Source organism: Bicyclus anynana, chromosome 15, assembly GCF_947172395.1.
Source record: "Bicyclus anynana chromosome 15, ilBicAnyn1.1, whole genome shotgun sequence".
Classification (NCBI taxonomy): Eukaryota; Metazoa; Arthropoda; class Insecta; order Lepidoptera; family Nymphalidae; genus Bicyclus; species Bicyclus anynana.
Window position 1 is genome coordinate 14,799,872 of NC_069097.1, and position 18,243 is coordinate 14,818,114.

The 18,243-nt window shown below is 37.0% G+C and overlaps 2 protein-coding genes across 3 annotated transcripts in view; one reads left to right on the top strand and one right to left on the bottom strand.

Annotated features, from left to right (window-relative positions):
• Positions 1–835: 835 nt before the first annotated feature.
• LOC112046785 (bladder cancer-associated protein) lies at positions 836–1,586 on the bottom strand. Its single transcript, XM_024083579.2, has one exon. The coding sequence runs from the start codon at positions 1,392–1,394 to the stop codon at positions 1,155–1,157; it is 240 nt and encodes a 79-aa protein (XP_023939347.1). The 5' UTR covers positions 1,395–1,586; the 3' UTR covers positions 836–1,154.
• A 2,102-nt stretch (positions 1,587–3,688) lies between these two features.
• LOC112046779 (sodium-dependent neutral amino acid transporter B(0)AT3) overlaps positions 3,689–18,243 on the top strand; it is a 28,662-nt gene continuing 14,107 nt past the window's right edge. For both annotated transcript variants that reach the window (XR_008251475.1, XM_024083573.2), the window contains exon 1: positions 3,689–4,729. Coding sequence is in view for 1 of the 2 variants with exons in the window: in XM_024083573.2 (XP_023939341.1) it covers positions 4,046–4,729 (684 nt within the window). In the remaining variant the exon portion in view is untranslated. The remainder of the gene's footprint in view (positions 4,730–18,243) is intronic.

The window sequence follows — 18,243 nt, forward strand, 5'->3', positions numbered from 1 at the left end:
TCACTTCTACAAGGCATTCTATTAATTGCAAACTAACAATAAATTTAATGGCTGATAATGATGATGTATTATCAATTGGGAATAATCCATCAATAATTTTATTTAAATCAAAAGTAAATAATGTTAGTAAAGCAAAAAGATGCTCTATAATTTTTGTGGTGATTTTATATGCATTTAACATGTCTAGTATAAAATATCATTGTTTACAATAATATAACCTGTAATAATTGGTCAGCCACTTTATATTAAGTATATACTTATGTAGTACAGGTACTGCATAAGTATATTATAATAAAAAAAAAAAGTTAATGAGGCTCATAGAAAAAAATGCCTTGTAATAGGTATATTATGCTATTAAAGCACATTAATTAAGTATGCTTAAATTATTAATGTTTAACAGTTGATCAGTTAGGTATGAGTCACCATCAACAATCATCATGGGACTAATCATTTAATTTTAATCTGGTCTCTGAGCCATAGCCATAATAAAGCCTTAAGCCACAAGTTAATTTATTTTAGAAGAGGTGCTTAATACACTCAGATTTCTACATTCAGGATCATGGGGTGTCAGGACTGATACACTCAAGCCAATACTCACCTGAACGGCCCTTGTTCGAGTCTCAGTGGAAAAGTTTTCAGTCATTCTGCTCATCTCTTCAGCTTCTACCTTCGGCCCTCATTAGGCCATGCTTCTGTTTGCCTTGCAGTGGTGTACACTTCATACATGCATTAAAGTACTGCATACCCTAAGAGCTGTTTCTTTAATACTTATTAAATGAAGATTTTCCCAGTTTACTTAATTAAAAAATTGTGTGGAGACTAAATAAAACTCTACTACATTTTAAAACTTTATTCACTAATAATAACTGTACATTTAATAATGATCACATATGTATTAATAATTAATAATCAACATAAAAAATGAGATAGTATATAAGTACATTAGCACATCCACCACTTGGCCTCCCATAGTCACATTCCGACATCAGAATTTGTAAACAATATAGGATTTTGCTATTTACAAAAATATATAATTTTCGTTCATTGGATAAAACTGCACGGCGACTTTCCCGGGTGTATTGACAATGTGAGATATTCGTTGACAAGGAACACTTAGTTGCACTTTAGCACGTCGAGGTCTCATGATGAAGGCACTAAGTGTCATATTTATCACTGCATTCGCATTGGGACCAAAACAAACAATTCCCGATTCCACTGTAGCATATAAGTATGACGGCCGCCATGAATACCACACTGCACACCGTACACGGCTTCCTCTCCAGGAAAAATCCGACCAGGTACAACACCATGAACATTACGTGCGTATTCACGAGCGCCGGGTTGACGGGCTTCGGTATCAACAGAACGGGGATCAACCATTGCAAACAGTACATGGTGACGAGATTATCGGACCGCGGCTATTAATCGATGTTTACGGCAGCTACGCGGATGCCTATCAATGCCGTAATCGACATGTTTTGAATGATATCATAGTCATCGAGCAATAAAATATAATAATGTCAAGGTAATTTATGTTGAAGTGAAGAAGAAAATCGACCAAAATTCTTTTGACAGTGACACTGACAGATTTTTCTGCTACGCAGTTTAGTGACTTCTGTAATTTAGTGTTGCCATTAGAGGATGTTCAAAATGTACACGTTTATGGCAAATCTATATTAATTTTACATTTTTCGTATGTACGTCCGTATTTTTGTTGAAACGCTGAAACTACTAGATTAATTCAAATGAAACTTTGCATGATTTAAGACCATAATACGTAGACCATAATATATTATGGGATACTTTTTGTCAAGAAAATTAAATCAGAAGGGGGTGAAACAGAGGTTGAAAGTTTGTACGGAAAATCCTTAATTTTTCAAGTTTTACTTGTGAAAATTGCTACAGTGTAGGTACTACCAAAAATAAACTAAAAATAATATCATTCAAGATTTTTTTTAATTCTACCCATAAAGGTTAGGTTGTTGGGTACCCAAAAAAGGGATTGAACTTTTTTTAATTCATTTAAATCGATTATGTTTTGAGTAATATTTTTTAAATGATTAGGCTATTAAACATATAACATCATCGAGATAGTTACACGCGGACGAAGTCGCGGGCGTCCGCTAGTACTTATTTATTGCAGTGTACTAGCAGTAGGTAAATATTTGCACCTACAAGGTAGGTCGTGAAATCCTAATGGATATAATGTTTGCCTTCGATTCGGAAGGCGTTGTTTCGATTCCGGTTCGGGGCATGTACCTCCAATTATAATATACCTAAGTTGTGTACATTTTAAGAAATTAAATATCACGTGTCTTTAACGGTGAAGAAAAAACATCGTGAGCATACCTGAAAATTTTCTTAATTTTTTATGTGTGTGAGGTCTGCCAATACTCATTGGGTCAGCGTGGTGTACTATTAGCCTAACCCTTCTCATTCTGTGAGGAGACTCGTGCTCAACCGTGAGCCGAATATGGGTTGCTAATGATGATGATTACTAGGTAGGTAAATCTATAATTACGAGTATAATAAAACTGTAACAGGTCAATCAGGTGGAAAATTTAATTAATATAATGTTGGAATCGAGTGAGAAATGGAACGTAATAAAGAAGTTTTCTGGAAAGCATATCTAATGAAAATAAAGGAGAAAGATGAAAAGGAACTCGGAAAGTGAGAAAAGACTGCGACGTTGGTGATAGGCCGAATGGTACACCAGCGTCCTGAAGGTAGAAGGGGTTTTTAGGAGGTAGGGGTCCGGCACTACCCAAAAGGGTATCCATGAGGATTTTGCCCCCTAAAGAAAAAAAGGAGGTAATCTAATCTCTGAGTCTACCGATTTTGAAAATTCTTGTACCTACCACTAGAAGGCCACGTTATTTTGTGAGTGACTTAGGCTATATTTTATCCCCGTATTCTCATGTGAACGAGAACTACGCGAGTGAAACCGCGCAGCGTCGGCTAGCAGTTAAATAAAGTCTTATCAAAACTTCTATCCTATTATAAATTACTATAGGTTTCCGCGTGGAGATCAGCTTTTTACAAATCCCGCGGGAACCATGGATGTTATAATACATATAAACCTTCCTCTTCAATCACTCTATCTATAAAAAAACCGCATCAAAATCCGTTGCGTAGTTTCTAAGATTTAAGCATACATAGGGATAGAGAAAGCGACTTTGTTTTATACTAGATTTTGTTTTATAGTAGTGCTACTTCTGTTATAGTTTATTTCATGTAGGATGGTGCGGGTGACAGTTCGTTTCACTCTTGAAAGTTTGCCGCGATTCACGATAATAGTACGTATTATGAACGTTATACAGGTCACCGTACCTATGCTATCTGAAAAACACTTTAAATATGAAGTTTCAAAAGGAAACATATAACAACTTAACCATCGAATTAAAAATGTGATTCGGGTCGGAAAATTTAACTTATCGAGACTTCAATAGGATTTGCCGGGAGCTAAGCTACAGTCAAAGGAATTTTATTGATAGTCATCTCGACTATAGAGCTCGAACACGGCTACCTTATATAGAAGCATATGCGACCCCACAAGATTAATGGACGAAGGAATATAAAGAGCTTTCATTCTTGGCTACCTATTTCATAAAAGCTTTTCACGCATGCGCCGCGAGCGAAGGGTTTTCCCACACCCACGTATCCACAATTTCCCGCCAGTGACGTTCGACACCCGCGTCGGTCGCCATTCACCCAAAAACGTGTTAAAAACCACCAAAATCCAGTGAACACCCATAATATAGACGAAGTGAATAACACATAGAACAGTTGGCGATAGTACGAAGGCGAAGCATGACCCGAATTTACCCAAAATCGATACGGGGACAATTTGGGCAAACAATAAAGGGATCCGTTTTATTAATTTGCCATGTTTTATTCTCTATCATTCTGTGCCACGACACTGAAAACGATTCTCAATGAGTATTTAAAACATTATGACAATAAGAAGACAATAAATTAGAGATAATTAATTAATAGATTTATAATATAATTGCAATCGGAATTGATATCGAATTGATAATCGAAAATGGCGAACACGGCCCATTTGATGAGGCGACAGAGCTCCCGGGACTTGTATGCCCAGCGTTCGTTAGATCGAATGGAAATGAAGGAGCTAAGAGGCCGTTTGGTGACTCTGGAGAACGGTCACCAGATCCATCGCACCCACGTGATGTACGGAGCGACTAACCAAGCATTCGAAGACACCAGTCCAAACAGACGGTCATCGGAAACACCGACAAGCAAAGCTAGTTCGGAGAACGAAAGAGCGGGCATAAAACCTGAAGGAGTCGAAAGGGAATCATGGGATAGCAAGCTCACGTTTCTGTTAGCGACCGTCGGTTACGCCGTTGGTTTGGGAAACGTCTGGCGATTTCCGTATCTAGCTCAAAAGAACGGCGGCGGTGCGTTTCTGATCCCTTACTTCGTGATGTTGGCGATTGAAGGCATTCCGATCTTTTATCTGGAGCTGGCCATTGGTCAGAGGCTGAGGAAAGGTGCTATTGGTGTGTGGCACCAGGTGTCTCCATATCTAGGCGGGATAGGGATCAGCTCAGCCGTGGTGTCGTTCAACGTAGCTCTGTACTACAACTCAATAATCGCGTGGTGTTTGTTCTACTTCGCGCAGAGCTTCCAGGCGGAGCTGCCGTGGTCGGAGTGTCCTAAGAAGTACTTCAGCAATGGGTCGTACACCACTGAACCGGAATGTGCTGTAAGTAAAACTTAAATAATATAGCATTTAAATACTAAGTTACTATACTAAGTAATATTAAAAATGCGGAAGTAAGTCTGTCTGTCTGTGTGTGTAACTATAGCACCGCCTTCATACTGATCAGCAGGTAGAACATATTATGATGTTATTCTTCGCTTTTTAGTTTAGTGGGTACGTTTTTAGGTTTTGAAGTCGGTTATATTTTTTTTATTAAAATTTTTATTATTTTTCCATTTTTATTAGTGTAAAATTTTATCTCAAACGAATACATCAGACCCTAAGGACTGTCACAACCCATCTTGGTACAGAATTCTCAGCAATACAAATTAATCAAGCCCAAGCACAAGGTAGCTACCGTAAACCGTTAAGGGGTTCCCTTAATTGACCTTAGTCTTCATCATCAGACCCCTAATAACAGACACAACTCATCTTTGTGGAAAGTTCTTATTAATACAAATTAATCAAGTCCAAACACAAGGTAACTGCTGTAAATCGCCGAGGAGTTCCCTCGTCTGTTTTATGGCTCCATCATCAGATCGATTTTAAACCTTCATGAAATTGTAGAGCTTAAAAATACTAAATGGAAAAGCTTAGAACACTCTAGACACCCATATAATTTTCGAAAGTTCCCATCAATTTCTCCAGGATTTCATCATCAGATCTTGACATGATGACAATGGGACCAAATGGGGACTATACCGTTTCAAACAAAAAAAGAATTTTTGAAATCGGTCCAGGCGTCTTTGAACATAAAAAAAAATACCGACCGAATTGAGAACCTCCTCCTTTTTGAAGTCGGTTAATTATGAATAGATCAAGTAGAACAGGATTAGAACCACCCATTCGATGTTTAATAAAAATCCGCATTTTGTTTCCCAAAAAATCTTGAAAAATATGGTTAGGTACTCTTAAACCTCCGGCTGTTATAAATGGCCTGATTTTTTATTATTCAATTATTTAATAACATCTGTACCTACCTATTTTATTTATGCATTATAGGCTAGTGTTTGACTACAATTAAACCTGATGGAAAACATAATTAATTAAGCGGTCTAAGTTGGAGCGCGCTTATCTAGAAGATGCCTATTCACTCTTGCTTTGAAGGTGTTTAAATTATAAGTGTCTGGAAACACAAACGCCGGAAGAGCATTCCTAATTATTACTGTACGAACTAGAAATGTTGATTCAAAATGCAAATCGTTTCGTACGAGTTGCCTGGACATCCACATCTATGAATAGCAATGACACCTATTAAGTACCTGTCATTACATGATCCTACTATAGTTTAACTTCAGTATCCATATCTATGAAGTTAAACTATGGTGGGATACAGAACCTACTGACCTATTGTGAGAACGGATTATTTTTACAGATTTATAAATAACAAATGTCTGGCCAGCGCAGGCACCTGAAAAATGCGGTTTCAAAATGCAACATTACTTACTCGTAGTTATATTTAGCAAAGATGCTCTTAGCTTAAAAAACCTTCACCATGTATTGTTTGACGCTAACATACTGGTAAATAGAATGCTTATGCGTGTAGGTACCTACATTGTATACGATGTGAAATGCAATGTAGGTTGCACCCATTCGAAGCATGTAACAAATACTGAAGTCTCTATAGTCAGACTCAGACTCAACCTTGAGAGGTAATGAGGTCCTGCCTATCGGACTATAGTAGACTATTGTACCTACTTCATTCCGGAGGGTGTGGGTTTGAATCCGAACCGGGGCATGTACCACCAACTTTTCACTTGTGTGCATTTTAAGAAACTACGAAACACGTGTCTCTGAAGGAAAACATCGTGAGGAAACCTGCATACCAGAGAATTTTCTTAATTCTCTGCGTGTGTGAAGTCTGCCAATCCGCATTATGCCAGCGTGGTGGACTATTGGCCTAACCCCTCTGATTCTGAGAGCTCAGCAATGAGCTGAAAATGGGTTGATAACGAACGAATGAATTCTCCCAGATACGGAAACTCCAGATCCGAGTAAAACCGAGAGCGTCTACGAGTTAATAATAAAAATATGTATAACAATTTTAATAAATAATAAAACCCTTCGAACAGATAACATAAATAAATAAATTTCGTATATCTATATCCATGTGTATGCTTACGTAAGATTGCTTCTATTTGAACCACCCTCAGTTTCTAATACTGCCCGCTCCTAACGCTCGGGTTAGTCAAAAAGATCCCTTTAGTGATTAGGCGTTTGCCGGAAGGCATTATCTTCCATTTTCTCATATTCAGTTTATGGAGGTTTTATTGTAGATAAGAGTTATTTAGGTGGTCTACTTTTATAGCTTAAGAGCTCGTCCGGTGAAGTACCTACCTATTACTATCGCCACGTTTATTTCTGCTGGTGATGAAGTCTGAATGGTTGGTTATGAATTTATGATATATTTCATGACTCGACAGTCGTCATCATCATCATCATCATCATCATCACATCAGCCGATGGACGTCCACTGCAGGACATAGGCTTTTTGTAGGGACTTCCAAACATGATGAACCTGAGCCGTCTGCATCCAGCGATTCCCTGCGACTCGCTTGATGTCATCAGTCCACCTGGTAGGGGTCGACCAATACTGCGCTTCTTAGTGCGGGGTCGCCATTCCAGCACTTTGGGACCCCAACGTCCATCGGCTCTTCGAACTCTGTGTCCTGCGCATTGCCACTTCAGCTTCGCGACTCGTTGAGCCACGTCGGTGACTGGTTCCTCTGCGGTTCTTCTCATTTCTAATTCAATCACGCAGAGATACTGACCATAGCTCATTCGATCGCCCGCTGTGTGAATCTGAGCCGTTCTTATGAGGCCTATAGTTAGCGACTAAGTCTACGAACCATAAGTCATCACTGGCAAATCGCACTTGGCTCGATTTGTATGTATATCTGTTTAACATACTAATATATGTATTAAGATGAAAATAGCAGTGCATTGCTCTACTGGGACCGAACGATTATCACTGACAGGTATATTGTTGCCTATAGACCTGATATAGTGCTAGTCAATCGGTCAATAATTGTTGATATTACTGTTCCACATGACGATAATCTGGTAAAGCCGAAAAGGAAAATATTACCATTATGTGGAATGTTGAGTCATCCATAAAACATTGTTAAAAATTAAAAAAAAAGGAACTTCAATAAATGATAGAGAAAATACGTATAAGACTACAATAGAGAGATATAATATGTATAGACGATTTCGGCGCTTACACTGTCGAGGATTTGAAAATGTGATAGAATACGAGGTAGATGTAGCGAGATGGCAGCAGAGCCAAGGAACGATCTGCGTGTAAAAAATCTAAATACATTTCAGAAAAAAAAATTAAACGTAATTGATAAAGTTTCAAAGCTAAAAGAACATGCGAACTCAATCTTTAATAAAAACAATTTGTTGAACCAAGTAAGCAAGTAATAAAAAAGTTTTGTGACCGTTTTATAAAATTTCATTATAATTTAGGGATAGGCGTTGCTCTAGGTTATGATTTTTAGTAAAGTACATGAGAGTAAAATTTATGACCCTGGGTATAAATAGGTTGAGAAATTCTGATCTAAAGTCGTTATCAACCCATTTTCGGCTCACTGCTGAGCTCGAGTCTCCTCTCAGAGGGCTTAGGCCAATAGTCCACCACGCTGGCCCAATGCGGATTGGCCGACTTCACACACGCAGAGAATTAAGGTTTCCTCATGATGTTTTCCTTCACCGTTTGAGACACGTGATATTTAATTTCTTAAAATGCACACAACTGAAAACTTGGAGGTGTATGCCCCAACCGGATTCGAACCCCCACCCTCCGGCATCGGAGGCAGAGGTAAGGACTTTTTAAAAATCGGAAAGTCGCTGAAGGTAAAGTTTTAGGGGTTTGCATTTTCCCTTTTCTTCGTCGTCGTTTCCTTTCTTTTTGTTTCAACAACCTTGCCTTCTTTTTTGTGGTTCCGTAGGTAGTTAACGAAGAACCATAATAGTTTTGTCGTGTCCATCTGTCCGTCAGTCCGCGATATAGCTATTATTATTAGAAAGCAGTTATTAGGTAAATGAAAAATGATTTTTTCCCTTACTTACCCAAATGGTGATAACACAATCAGAGTGTCTAATGGAAGCTTTCAGTGTTTTCATACTGTGACGATCGCGTGAACGTAAACGCGAATTTCTAAGAAATTGAAACAGTTGTGCTACTACGAGTATAAATAGCGCTGTTTCAATTCCATAAGGTAGCATTCCTTGGCGACCTTGGCGACCGCGACCTGTGATCGCGACAGGGTCGCATGACCCACTGCTTATTATGATTTTATATGGAGCACTAAACAAAGGTCGCGCGTCGCGGTCTCAGGCTTTGTTAAGTGCTCCATATAAATTCATACTAAGCAGTGGGTCGCGCGGTCGCAGGTCGCGGTCGCCAAGAACGGAAGGGTTTAGAAATTCGCGTTTACGTTTACGCGATCGTCAAAGTATGAAAACATTGAAAACTCCCACTGGGCACTCTGAAGAAAACAGTCCGCACATCGGGTATGGATTTGATATACCCATATCCATTAAATACCCCATGTGATATATAACCAGTCTTTATTCAATGTACTTGGGTTTACCCAAGACACTCGAAACGTGTAAAAAGAAAAGTTATCAAAGGTAAAATAGACTAGGTATATAAGTACCTACGTACTCGCACGAGACGTTCAATTCAAACTCTTTCAAACTTTGGCTAATGGAAAAGTTCCAATTTTAAGTTTGTAAGTTATAAACTTATAGAAGACTTAGAATTTATCAAGTCACAAGTTAGAGAGCCTTGTTGATGTAGTGGCTAGCTTATTCAAAACTTAAGGCGGAGCATATAATATTTTTCATATTAAATTTTTCTTATGCTACTGTTACACATGCTCATTTCAAGCACGAAAACATGCTACTATTGAGCAGTTGCTACTTATTAGCATGTGTATAGCAACATTGCTAATAATAAGCATGCTTATTTCGAGCTTGCTCAAGAATCAACAGTGTGCGATTTATGAGCATGCTACTTGCTGCGCGGGTGAAAGGGGGCGTGCTTTTAGCGCGTCTGAAAAGGTTTGCTTATTGAGTATGCTAGTCGATCAGCATTGCTATTCTGTATTCTCTTCACCTTCATCTCTCCCTGTCTAACACGATATTATAGACAGAGAGCGATAGATACAACTTAGCATGTGTATTTGGAATGTTTGCTTTGAGCATGCTTAAAAATAGCATGCTTATTGCTAGCAAATTTAAACTGATGATAAGCATGCTCGTATGGAGCATACTTAATAGCACGTTTTAGCATGCTATTTTAGAGCATTTCTAACAATACCTTTATATTTAAATTTTTAGCACTTAAAAGGTACAGTACGAAGTATATATAGTATAGTATAACTTTCATTTAAATTTTTAAACCCTATTTCACTCACTCCCATTTTTCTTGTCAATTCAGCTACAAATTCCCATTTATCACTACACAAAATCTCATCAAAGTCCTTATTAGTATGGTTTACCGTTACCTTCGAATAAACTGCGAAATATTTTTACATAAAATTTACAGATTAGCTGTAAAAAGTAAAATCTTTGCGTAAAGTCTGGAAGGGACAATTCAAAATTAGTATAATTAGTGAATAACTTCAGTCCAGGAATGTTAATGTTGATGAGGGGGCGTATCACAATCATAAACTTCGTCTAAACGTTCCCTAAAATGACTTTCTAGTTGGTGATTAAATTACCGAAGTAGCTGAATAGACCTGTGCGCGGTGAAGTGGAAGAGATGTAAATAGGACTGGAGGTTGATTAATATAGTTTAGTTTCATCTTATCCATACACATTTGTAGAACAAACCTTCTGCATAGTCGCAGATTATAGTTCTATGGCTCCGCGCGTTGAGCGATTGTGCCAGTATCAAGTGCTTTTTTTTTCTTTTTCTTATTTAAAACGTTTAATTGTTTATCTCGAAACTTGTAAAGAATAAAAAAAACAAAGTCCTGGATTAGCCTCTAAGCTATTTAAGCAGTTGCTTATAGCGTTCCATTTAGGGGGCACCAGAGCCCTGAGACCGAAAAACAAAAAAAAAAACACGAAAGTCAAAGCAATTTAAAATCAGCGCATTTACTTTGTATCTTTTTAAATTATTTAATTTTATATATTGCCTTGGGCACCAAGTCACTAGCCCTGGGCCTGTAGTAGCCATGTGCCACGTCGATTCTCTTTCTACAATCGCAAACTCTTCGAAAATTAAAAAAAATGTATGGGAATGACTTTTGCTATCGACATCTCACGTCATCGAATCTGATAATCCCATTCATTTTTCTACTTTACGAAGCGTTAGCTTTTGTAGAAAGCTATCGACGTGCCATATGGCTACAGGCCCTGTGCCCTGAATAATACTTGTTGTTGTAATATAATATTACAACAACAAGTATTGTAATATTATTATAATTAACGTATTATAGCACTAAGCATAATACTATTATAGTACTAGGACTTAAGTAAATAGTAGAAGTTCTTCGGATGAACTCCTTCACAAAGAGCCCTATAATGGTTCAAGTAGTTTTAGTTGTAGTACTATGTACTGTTTAATTGGAGTAAAGACAAGTTATAACAAACCGTCGCAGCATCTCTGTGAGAGATATAAGCGCAAAAAAACAATGACAAAGAGAAAAAGCTTCTTTCCCTCTTCACAGCAGGTCCGAGAGCTCATTCTTGAGTGGGATTAAAACAAACGGGTCGATTGCAAGGCTCGCCACGTCTTTTGCTTCCATAGGACAGTCCTATAACATATAAAAAATAAATTATATGAGAAAAACCTGAATGTTTAGATATTATAACGGAAAACGGTTTGTCTTTGTAGTAGAACTTTTACAGAACAAAAGCATTTATATTTGTTAACTGAAGGAAAATAAAAAAAGTTTATGAAGTGGTGCGTTTAAGCGGCATTTGCTTAAACGTGTGAATTTGTGTGAAATTTTGTTTTTCTCAATTCCCGCGGAATCAATGATTTTTCCGGGATGAAACCGGGCCCATGTGTTAATCCAGAGTATTGTCTATTTCTATTTAAAATTTCAATGTGATCGATTTAGTAGTTGCGGTGTGAAGGAGTAACAAACACTTACATTAAAATTTTCGCCTTTATTTCGCAGACACCCGCAACTTCGTCCGCGTAGAATTCAGTTTTTACAAATTCCACGGGAACCATAGACTTTTCCGGGATGAAAAGTAGCCTATGTGTTAATCCAGAGTAAAATCTAATTCCATTTGCCGCAGTGCAAAGGAGGAACAAACACACACACACACACACACACACACACACACACACACACACAGTGTAGTGTGATGTGCTTGTGACTCGCGGATGCCGTTCCATTGCCGTGCGAATACGGGAATAAAATATAGCCTATGTTACTCGCAAATAATGTAGCTTTCCATTGGTGAAATTGTTTTTACATCAGTTAAGGCGTAACAGAGACAGACAAACAAACTCACATTTGCATTTTAAATTGTGTGATACTCTCTTTGTGTGTGATACGCAAAAATACATAATTATCCCGACTTGTCCGGATCTGACGACACCCTAGCTGTGAGCGAACAGACGCTACAAACCGTCTCAAGAGATAACGCGTGGATTTCACTTCACACAAGCACTGCTTCACTACGACTTGCATCTTCTCAGATCACTTCACATGTTTGCCGGCTTTATTGGTTTTAGCTTGTATGTGTAATTAAGAAGCTCCACTAACTAGTAATTTTAGGGTTCTGTGCAATGAAAATTTTGCAGTATTTAACATCATTGGTTCTGTACCTTATAAAACGGAATTGTTATGGGATGATCTACCACCGCCGGGCACTCAAGAATTTGGGACCCTTTTGGAAAGTAAAAAACCGAATTATAATAATCTTATATTTACTAAGTATGACCATTTATTATAGGTAATCAAATACAGTGCGATATAATACGTCATTAAGTATAATAAATGCTACTGGTTTTTTGGTTACGATAACAATAATTGTTTCTTTCAAGATTTCGGTGGAGCAAAATCTTTTATTAGATATGTCCTTTAAAAGTCGATTTTTTTAAGCATTTTGAAATTATCAGTCAGTCAGGGCCCCCTTAGAATGGGGGCTTCGTGTGCCCTTATGGTGAAGACGGTATTGTGTATGTCTGTCAATACTATAATAATTATATATGTAAATAAACCGATTTAAAACGTTTTAAATAAAATTCTGCAGTTTTAAACCATTTTAAACGATTTTTCAATAGATTTTAGCTAAGTAAGTATATGAAATAATTAGGTAGGTATATCACATAAAACACAGAAAAAAATATAATTTTTTAGGAGGGTACTAGATAAAATCAAGAAAATGTAGTTATAATAAAATAATACGACGTCATAAATACATATGGTTTAAAACTCAAAAAAATGTTTTTTTTTTGGGTTTTAAACGGGTTTTTTTGTTTAATTGGTTTTAAATCGGCCTTAGTCAAGTATAGTCAAGACCCATTATGTCGGGAATGCGTAGAGGCATCGAGTTGAAATTAAAACCTATAATCTCAGGTGGAAGATGGGGAAAAATCCAACTTCTAACAATCAACGCTTGACGGACGTCGGTTACTACTACAAGCAAGTCATCATAAAATTTTGGATGTTCGGAGGTTTCGGCCGTGGCTAGTTACCAGCAAAGATACCGCCAAGCGATTTATCGTTCCGGTACGATATCGTGTAGGAACCAAAAGGGGTGTGAATTTTCATCCTCTTCCTAACAAGTTAGCACGGTTCCATCTTAGATTGCGTCATCACTCATAAGGTGAGAATGAAAGGTGCGCAAAATAGGTTGCGCACAAAAAACGTAAGGCTGTCATTCGATCATCGAATTTTACTGCCCATATTTTTTCATACCGAGGGATATATATGAAAAATCGATTCTTAAGGAGTAAATTCCAAAAATAGAACATCATATTAGTAACTAACTTCCACTCAAGTAACAAAAACTTCACTAAATACGAGTAGGAAGTGAGTTAGAGTGAGTGATATTAAATAAAGCAAGTGCTCTACGGAGTTAGGACGGAAAGTTGAAAGATTCAATTCGAGAGCGCCGAGCGTAGCATTCTTCCGTAATCTAAAATCGATAGTTCGAGTCAAAATACACTCCAGCTTGCAGTCGTAGTGACTTTCCAACACTATTGTGGAGGTTTTTGAATTTTTACAATAACCCGACGCGACTCCATTTTACGGCTAATCTTCTGAACTAATTTATATAGCTTTTTGTATAGAGATCATTATTTTATCTCTAACTTTGGAGCAGAACTTGGAATACTATTTTTTATCGCGAATGTATATACAAGCGGCGAAACAGGTATTGAAAGTTTGTAGGAAAGTCCTTATAATATTTCGTTTCATTAGTTCGAATTTCAGTTTCAAAATCTCACTGGAACCATGGATTTTATCGGGATAAAGAGTAGCCTATACGATGATTAATAACGTCCTCAATCTACTAGTGAAAGTCACATGTAAATTGGTATAGCCATTTCAGAAGTTAGCCCGGATAGATAGACAGAGAGACATAAAGTTTTAAAAGCTAGATTGCGTTTTAGTATCTTCCAAATAACTATAATTTCTTGAGAAAACACAGTTGACTTGAAGTCACAGATACTTCTATATTATTTACATGTATTGATTAAAAATAAAAAAATCTAAATAGTACGTTATCTTACTTATCTATGGTCACAGAATTCTTATCTATGGTCAAAGATGTACAAGATGGAGGAGTGCTGCGAACTTTCGAATTTTATAAAACGACAAGTTCTTGAATGACCTCGAATCCAAAGGTCAAAGTCCGTAAAGTACCAAATAACGACAGGTCTGAAGAAAGAAATTACATTTAGCAAGATTAATTATCTGCTGGCTCGTCGATGGTTATTGATGACTGGCTGAAAAAACTGTAATAACGCAGTTTTCGAGCCAATGGGGTACATTAATTAGTTAAAACAACGATAAGATAAATGTATACTTATCCCACTTTGTTTAGAATAATATAAGAAATATTTTAGCGGTGTTTTATAAAACAATCATTTCGTGAATCAGATTTATTTGTTTCGAGTCGAGAAAAGATTGCTTGTAAACTGAACCTACTTGAAATAAATAAATTCTGAATTTTGAAATGTGTTTTTGTTGAAACCACAGATTTAAATTAAAGTTCAAACCGTGCATTTAATAAACTAGGTACAGTAAGAAGGCAGAAGTAGGTATAGCATCACCGACGAGGCGAGTTTCTTGTAAACGATTCTGCCTTTATGTCTGCGTGTGTAATATTTCAACATATTTAATAGCAGCACGTATATTATACATACAACGTGTCCCAAAATTCAACGATAAGCGGGCGCCAAAAGATTGACCTGCTCATGAGCACTTAAGGAAAAATAATAAAAAAAATATACTTAAATTTTTTTTTTAGTTACAAAATAAATTTTAAAATTCTTTGAAAATTTACACCTTGTATGATATTTTGAACTACCGCAGCTACAATTTCTTAAATATGCTTAAGATTTTTTTTGTATCGGAACCTAAGTAGTACTACTATTCACCACAACTCTTAAAAACACCACAATGCCCGCAGTTTTTACACAAAAAAATATCAAAATATTTTTTTTCCCTCAAATTTTTAAAGATTTTTACTTTCAGTCTACTTTGACTCATGGTCTTGCAAAAAAAAGTATGAACACCGCTATGGCAAGTTATTTTCAAAGTTGACGCAACTAATCAAGATTTCAAAATAGTATAATACCCTAGGATAACTAGTCGCAAAAAAAAAATATGCGTACCATTTGTAAACAAGAACTAAATTTCTAAAATGTTTTTGCTCCTAGAAATCACTTTTACTTTATGCACAAAATGATGTGAGTCATACGTTGCAATTTCCTAGAATTTTAATGGAACGAACGATAACATTTAAAAATAAGAGAGAGAGAGAGAGAGAAAGATAGCGATAAGTATACGTTAGAGAGGGATAGACAGATGTTCTTTGTTGAATGACAATGATGCAGGTAAAGAAAATCCTGTTCCCAGCAAGTCAGTACGCTCTGCTCCTTTGTTTACTGCGCAACTTTCCGTATTCAATTGACGTGGCTCTCGTACTAACGACTTTTGGCTTTGCATTTTGGACTGGACTTAAGTGATCTGCAAACTGAACTGACCTGGCATTATTTTGGACTGTGCCTGTGTTTTGTGAATTGGACTTTTGGTGTATTTTGGACTGTTTAGCGTTATCATGCCGCAACCATACACGCCGATGGAATACGCTAACATGCATCTCATTTATGGAGAATGTCGGTGCAATGCTAACGCTGCTAGCAGATTGTATCGAGAAAGGTACCCAAACGCTCAAAGATATCCAGATTATCGGGTATTTATGAATGTGCATCAAGCGTTTTCGGAGGGTCGTTTGCCGTCAGCTAGAAGAAACGCTGGAACACCTAGATCGGAATGCGATGAAGAAGTTCTCAATGAAATAAACATTGATTCAACTACCTCAGTGCGTGCCATAGAAGCAGCTACGGGAATCCCAAAAAGTTCAGCACATCGAATACTAAAACGTCATCGGCTACACCCATATCATTACAGACGTGTACAAACGTTACTATCACGGGACTATCCACTGCGGATCGCATTTTGCCGAGTGATGCTTCAAAAGCATCGGGAAGATCCTCAGTTCTTGGATAAAGTACTATGGTCGGATGAAACAACCTGCAAGAAAGATGGCTATTTAAATCTTCACAACCTACACAGCTGGAGCAATGAGAATCCGCACCTGATGAGAGAAGACAAATCCCAATATCAATTTAAGGTCAACTTATGGACGGGCATTTTAAATGGAAAAGTGATTGGGCCTTTTGAATTACAAGGAAACTTAGATGGGGACAGTTATTTGAACTTTTTACAAAATGATTTGCAAGAATTACTAGAAGACGTCCCCCTAAGCGACCTTCAAAATATGTGGTATCAAAATGATGGTTGCCCAGCTCACTACGCTCGTCCTGTGAGACAATACCTAGACCACGAGTATCCGGGGCGTTGGATCGGGCGACTTGGTCCTATCCTATGGCCACCCCGATCACCCGACCTAAACCCCCTGGATTTCTTTTATTGGGGTTGTCTCAAAGACAGGATCTACGCAAAACCGATTACGACATTGGACGAGCTTCGGCAAAAAATCACTCAGGCTGCGGCACATATCAATGCTAGAAGATATGCGCGAAAAATAAAACGGTCGTTTTTAAGGCGATGTCGTGCCTGTATTAATGCCGGTGGAAAACAATTCGAACATTTACTTTAATGTTGTGTAATTAAAATAACAAACACATTTTTGGAACATAGTAAAATTTATTACTAACAACAAGAACAATTAAGAAATTTGGTTCTTGTTTACAAATGGTACGCATATTTTTTTTTGTGACTAGTTATCCTAGGGTATTATACTATTTTGAAATCTTGATTAGTTGCGTCAACTTTGAAAATAACTTGCCATAGCGGTGTTCATACTTTTTTTTGCAAGACCATGAGTCAAAGTAGACTGAAAGTAAAAATCTTTAAAAATTTGAGGGAAAAAAAATATTTTGATTTTTTTTTGTGTAAAAACTGCGGGCATTGTGGTGTTTTTAAGAGTTGTGGTGAATAGTAGTACTACTTAGGTTCCGATACAAAAAAAATCTTAAGCATATTTAAGAAATTGTAGCTGCGGTAGTTCAAAATATCATACAAGGTGTAAATTTTCAAAGAATTTTAAAATTTATTTTGTAACTAAAAAAAAAATTTAGGTATATTTTTTTTATTATTTTTCCTTAAGTGCTCATGAGCAGGTCAATCTTTTGGCGCCCGCTTATCGTTGAATTTTGGGACACGTTGTATACAAGCTAGCTGTGCTGTGTCAAGTCTAAACATTTACTACAAAATATTATACTACCTTTCATAACTTTCCTTCACATTGAATTTACGGAATTTACCGGCATAAAGAGTTATGCTTTAAATTCGTTATAATCGTTCAAGTGACAGTTGGTGTAATGTGGTAATGGTCTACATTAACAATAGTGAACTGTGAAAAATAAAAAATACTTATATGCTCGCCAAATAAAACAATAAGTTACTAGTGGTTAGTACCAGACAGTTACTAACTGCCGAATATAATTTTATACCTCCGCCCGGGTGAAATCGTAAAAATTTATATTCAAGTATACTCGTAATTGGGGCGTTTTGTGAAAGGTAAATGGAAAAACGTTTAGGGCACAGACTACAATTATTTAATAGACGAAAAGTTGGTGTAACTTCATATTTTTAACTTACGTTTTAGTAGTATTAGATCTTTTTGTGATAATTCTCGTCTGAGGAAGTGCTACAACCGTACTTATTTTTGCCACGTAACAGCATTGCTGTGTTTCATTCATGTAAAATATTGCCAATGAAATGAAAGACACATAAATCGATTAACAGCTGGCCAATTCACTATTTCGGTCTTGATTATCTATC

Excerpts from the sequence above, each read along its gene's own strand:
- LOC112046785 (XM_024083579.2), bottom strand. The coding sequence starts at position 1,394 with ATGTACTGTTTGCAATGGTTGATCCCCGTTCTGTTGATACCGAAGCCC.